The sequence below is a fragment of the Chiloscyllium plagiosum genome, chromosome 12 (genome assembly GCF_004010195.1).
Source record: "Chiloscyllium plagiosum isolate BGI_BamShark_2017 chromosome 12, ASM401019v2, whole genome shotgun sequence".
NCBI classification, from domain to species: Eukaryota; Metazoa; Chordata; class Chondrichthyes; order Orectolobiformes; family Hemiscylliidae; genus Chiloscyllium; species Chiloscyllium plagiosum.
In genome coordinates, this window is record NC_057721.1 from 5280557 (window position 1) to 5286461 (window position 5905).

The 5905-nt window shown below is 45.7% G+C and overlaps 1 protein-coding gene across 2 annotated transcripts in view; it reads right to left on the bottom strand.

Annotated features, from left to right (window-relative positions):
- The window catches only part of nufip1 (nuclear FMR1 interacting protein 1), a 32398-nt gene that overhangs the window by 9280 nt on the left and 17213 nt on the right, over window positions 1–5905 (bottom strand). For both annotated transcript variants that reach the window (XM_043700314.1, XM_043700313.1), the window contains exon 5: window positions 1506–1598. In XM_043700314.1, coding sequence (XP_043556249.1) covers window positions 1506–1598 — 93 coding nt within the window. The remainder of the gene's footprint in view (window positions 1–1505; window positions 1599–5905) is intronic.

A 5905-nucleotide genomic window follows, 5' to 3' on the forward strand; every position in this document is an offset into this window, starting at 1 on the left:
GTGTTGAACAGGGTTGGGGTCAGGGAGTGGGCGGTGGACGGGGCTGGGCGGCGTTGTTCAGAGGGCGGTGTTGGATGGGGTTGGGGGCGGGGGGCGTTGGACGAGGTTGTTCGGCGGGCGGGGGGTGGGCAGACGGTGTTGAGGGGGTGGACGGGAACGGAGCTGGGGGTGGGGTTGGGGGCAGGCATGGCTCGCACACGGTGTGCTGTGCATCTCCTGAACGGGGAGCAGACTTAACAGAAAACTCTAAGCCCCACAGAAAGGCATTTAATTAATTAACTGAATAAATCAATTATCTGAACAAAATAGTGCCCGTTCATCTTGTTCGGATAATCAAGGTTCCTCTGTACGTCCACTCCTCAATCATCACATATCTAAAATCAGAGAAACCCTTTGCTAGCAGCATCGTGGCTCACCACCACCAGTCCATGGACAACCACAGATGAGCAACTAAGGGCCAGCCTTGTCAGCAACATGCTGAGAACAAATTAAACAAAAAAAAAGGAAGAAAAAAAAAAATTGATGCTGGAACATACACCAATCTCATTTAAACTAGGCCCAACTAAGCAATATTGCAATTGACACTATCTTATTATATTCATTTAGAGAAACTCAGTACCTGATCTCAACCAGAACAGTGGAAGTACACACAATGGACATATACGTGATGTTTTGCTGCAGTACTACCTTAGATAGACCACAACAAAACTTTGTGAAATGGAGTACGATGGAACACTAGATGGGTCTTGGTATTAAGTACACTAGAAATATTATTGCAAAATTCTACTTGAATTCTAATTGTAGTTTTGGGGAAAACGGCTTCGAACCGATCATTGTGATACAGGAATTTGCCTCAAGCTCGAGGTGCTGTGTTTCCAGCTTAGGCTGAGTCTCACTGGAGCTCTGCAGTAAGCCTGAGACAGTTGGTCAGGGAAGACAGTGCAGGCAACAGGAAGCTGCAGATTTCTTTTCTGCAGATAGAAAGAACGTACACTTGCTGCAGTACTCCAGCACAGCTCAGCGGAAGCAACACATTTTCTGCTTGGGAACTCTACAGCCTTCTCGTCTCAATATAGAATTCAACAATTTTTGGGCTTGTCCAAACTTCGCCCATGTCCTTTCTCCAACCCGTAGATACCAGGTCTTCTCATCACATGGTCTGCTATTACACACAACCATTGTTAGCCACTAATAGTCCCCATTAGCAGCTATTCATTCTCTTAAGCTAACCGTTATCCATTCCTAACCATTATCCACTCCTCGGCTGCTCTCTCTCTTTAGGCTCCATCTCTACTTACTGTCCAATCCTTACTCCCTAAATTTATCTTCTGCTCCAAAAAAGAAATTTCCAGTTACCATCAGGTCTGAGAAAGGGTCGTTGAACCTGAAATGTTAATCATGGTTTCTCTCCACAGATGCTTGCTGCCAGATCTGCTGCGTTTTTCCAGCAATTTCTGTTCTTGTTTCTGATTTGCCGCATCTGCGGTTCTGTTGGCTTCACTTACTTAAACTGCTGGGTATGCAGCACCTCTCCTCGCTCCTCTTTGTCCTGGCCCATTTTCCTCTTTCTTGCTACATTTTCCAAAGTTGGAAAGTTCCTGAAACATAATCAACAAAACAGTGAAGGCCCTTCAACAAGCATTTCGATCGGTTTTGTTGGACTGGACACTGCAGCGAACAGGAAACAAATATACAAACACAGCTTGGGGCCTCTTGTGGTGCAGTGGTAGCGTCCCAACCTCTGAGCCAAAAAGACCTGGGTTCAAGTCCAACCTTCTCCAGAAGTGTGTCACAATATTTCTGAACCAGACCATTAGTAAACATTAGCAAGTGCAGCTGGTGTCAGATGTTAAGCTGTCCCACTTGATTTATGAGGTGTCTTAATCATAAAATAGGAGTTGCAATCAAATAGCAGAAAGCATCATGCCTTTCCTCAAGAGTTGAAAAAGCCATTGACATCAAGTTGCTATGGCCTGACACATGAACGAGGATACCTGCAGCTGAGGTCCTGGGAGAACATTACCAGCTGAAGATCATATTGTTCAGAAATGAATGCAAGTCATCAGTGCAGATGTGGGAGCTGTGATTCAGCTGGTTGCACCCATCTCTGAGTCAAAGGATTGTCCCACTCTAGAGACTTGAGCAGGAAATCTAGGCTCGCAGTGCAGTACTGAAAGGGTACATTGTCAGAAGCACTGCATTTTGCTTGAGATGTCGAGCAAGGGCACTTGGTGCCCTCTTACATGATTGGAAAAGATCTCCATACTACTTTAACGGCGACCAGGCAAGGTCCCCTTGTGGGCTTTGTTGACATTTCTTCCTTGAGTTAAATCTGAAACCAGGCCATTGGGTCATTATCACACTGCTGTATGTGGAACCAGGGAATGCATAAACCACCAATCACTTTTCTATCTTGCAACAGTGATTACACCTCAAAAAGCATATAATTGCTTAGGTACCCACGTTAGGCCACTAAGTTTGTCATGGGTGCTTTTCTCAATGCAAGTCGGAGAACTAGTGAAATTCAGATTTTTCACTCTTCACCAATTTAACTCTCAGTAGTTAGCGAATAAAAACAATGCTGGAAATGTAAAGATCAAGAGCATCTGTAAATATATAAGATAGGTTGCGATGTCTTAGGATCAGAGTCAAGGCAAGTTCAGAGGTACAACTTTAAATTCATTGACTACATTCTTTTGACTGGTGGAAAGCTTACACAGAAAGGTAAATACAAAGGACGCAGTCCATTCAACACTCTGTCATAGAAAAACACTATTCCAAATTCATCTTGATCGACTCTCCAGCTGTATGGTGGGACTAAGGGAGAAGTAGAGAAGATGTGGTGCTGGGATTATCAGTTTACTTCTTCCTCCACAACACAGGCCTATCCAACAAAACACCCATGCACCACAACGTGGTCCCATCCAGCATGTCTCCAGCATTCAAAATATCAGTAGAAGTGGCTGATTCTGCAAAGAGATGTTCCTCTAATCTAACTGACAACCCGCCTCTGTTTGCTGCTGAACCGTTCACCAGTGATTGCACGAGCGGTGAGCTGTACGAATGTAAGGAGCATCATTCAGCTGCGGCCTGCACACCCAGAGCAGTGGTGCTCAGACTGCAAGGGGTGTGTGTGCGTGTATGTAGAGAAGGTAGAAGAGTGAGAGAGAAGAGGAGGCTCTCTCCTTCTCACACATCTGTCCCCTGAAGGACACAGTCACAATGACAGAGAGCACACAGGCAAGTGGAGGGAAAACGACTGTGTGCACATTGCAGGGAGGAATGCTGCAAACACGTGGCCAGGGAAGGAGGGGAATGCATGTGAGAGAGCAAGGCAGAGAGGGGAGGTGTGAGAGTTTGACTGAGATGCAGAGAATGGGATAGAGACACAGAGAGAGCGAGTGACACAGAGAGAGCGAGTGACACAGAGAGAGCGAGTGACACAGAGAGAGCGAGTGACACAGAGAGAGCGAGTGACACAGAGAGAGCGAGTGACACAGAGAGAGCGAGTGACACAGAGAGAGCGAGTGACACAGAGAGAGCGAGTGACACAGAGAGAGCGAGTGACACAGAGAGAGCGAGTGACACAGAGAGAGCGAGTGACACAGAGAGAGCGAGTGACACAGAGAGAGCGAGTGACACAGAGAGAGCGAGTGACACAGAGAGAGCGAGTGACACAGAGAGAGCGAGTGACGAGAGTGACAATGAGAAGTGAAAGGTTGATGGAAAGTGAGACAGTATGAACAGGAAAGGGAGTAAGTGTGTGAACCTTGAACGTGGGATGGACACAAACATCCATCCTTCCTCTCCATCTCTTCCCCCTCCAAACACTGGGAGAGGAGAAAACCCAGGCTGAAAGGCAACCACTACTTTTGAGTTTAACTTTCATGTAGATTCTGAGGTCAGCCCAGAGTGCGCACACGTGTGTGTGTGTCACAACAGAAGAATGAAAGGTTAATGTTAATTCAACCCAATCTGCACTTCAGTTCTGATCTCCTTCACATCCTCAGTGAATGGACTTGGTGCTAAATCTATTTCTCTCACTAGCTGTATTTCTAAATCAAAAAGGCAATTAAAGACCATAACATTAAAAAGCAGAATTAGGCCATTTGGCTCATCAGGTCTGCTCTGCCATTCGATCATGCCTGTATGTCTCTCGACCCCATTCTGCTGCCTTCTCCCCATATCCTTTGATCCCCTGACTAATCAGGAACTATCTATCTCTGTGTTAAGTGCATTTAATGGCTTGGCCTTCACTGCTCTATGACCATGATTTCCACAGATTAACCACCCTCTGGCTGAAGAAATTCCTCCTCATCTCAGTTCCAAAGGGTCGCCCCTTCACTCTGAGGCTGTACCCTTGAATCCTAGTCTCTCCTACATGTGGAGATATCTTCTCCACATCTACTTTATCCAGGCTCCTCAGTATTCAGTACTTTCAATCAGATCCTCCCCCTCATCCTTCCAAACTCCATGGAGTATAGACTCCGAGACCTCAACCTCTCCTCATATGAGAAGGCTTTCAGCCCCAGCACCATTTTTGTCGACATCCTCTGCGTCCTCTCCAAAGCCAGCATGTCTTTCCTTTGATATGGGGCCCAAAACTGCTCACAATATTCCAAATGCAGTCTAACCAGAGCCTAACACAGCCTCCTGCTCTTGTATTCCCACCTTCTTGAAATTAAAGCTATTGCATTTGCTTTCCTAACTTCCAAATGAACCTACACGTTAGCCTTAAGTGAATCCAAAACTAGTACTCCCAACTCCCTTTGCACTTTAGATTTCCGAAGGCTAGTTTCTAAATGGGAAAAGGCTATGCCTCCATTCTTTCTACCTGTGTGCATAACCTCACACTTTTCCACATTGTGTTCGGCCCATTCTCCCGGCATGTCCAATTCCTTCTGCAGCCTCCCCACTTCCTCAATACTGCCTGTCCCTCGACCTATCTTTGTGTCATCTGCAAACAATGCCCTCAGTTCCTTTGTCCAGATTGTTAATATGTAACATGAATAGCGGTGTCCCAACACTGACCCCTGCAGACCTCCATTAGTCACCGGCTGCCATCTTGCAAGTCCCTTTTACACCCCCTCTCTGGCTTCTGCCAGTCAGCCAATTCTCTATCCATGCCAGCACCTTGCCCCTAACACCATAGGCTCTTATTGTTAGCAGCCTCCTTTGTGGAAGCTTGTCAAAGACCTTCTGGAAATCCAAAAAGATCACATTCACTGGGTCTCCTTTCTTTCAGCTTACTCATTACCTCCTCAAAGAACTCTAACAAATTTGTCAGGCATGACCTCCCCTTGATGACGTCGTGCTGACTCAGCCCTATTTTACCATGCACTTGCAAGTACTCCACAATCACATCCTTAATAATGAACTATAAAGTCCGAAGTCAGGCTAACTGGCCAACGGTTTCATGTTTTCTGCCTCCATCCCTTCTAAAACAGGGGTATTACATTATTTACAGTGGTCAATGCCCACGCTTGACCCTCTCTTACCTTTTAGATATCTAAAAAAACTCTTGCCATCTTCTTATTACTAACTAGCTTACCCTCATATTTCAGCTTCTCTCACGCCCATTGCATTTTTTAGTTTTTCCTCTGCTGGTTTTTAAAGGCTTCGTAGTCCTCGAACTTCCCATTAATTTTCACCATATTGTATGCTTTTGATTTCATGCTGTCCCTGACTTCCCTCATCAACCATGATTGCCTCATCCTCCCCTTAGTGTACATTGTTCCTTCTTTGAGATGATTGTCTGCTGCTCCTCCCGAATTATCCCAAGATGATTCTGGGTAATCCAAAATGGAGGATGGGAAAAATTTCTGGCTCTAAGAGCTGCTCTTTTTTTTTGAGGTATTTTAAGTGTTGGAGGTGATTTCCTCGAATTCCAGGAGCAGCAATTACT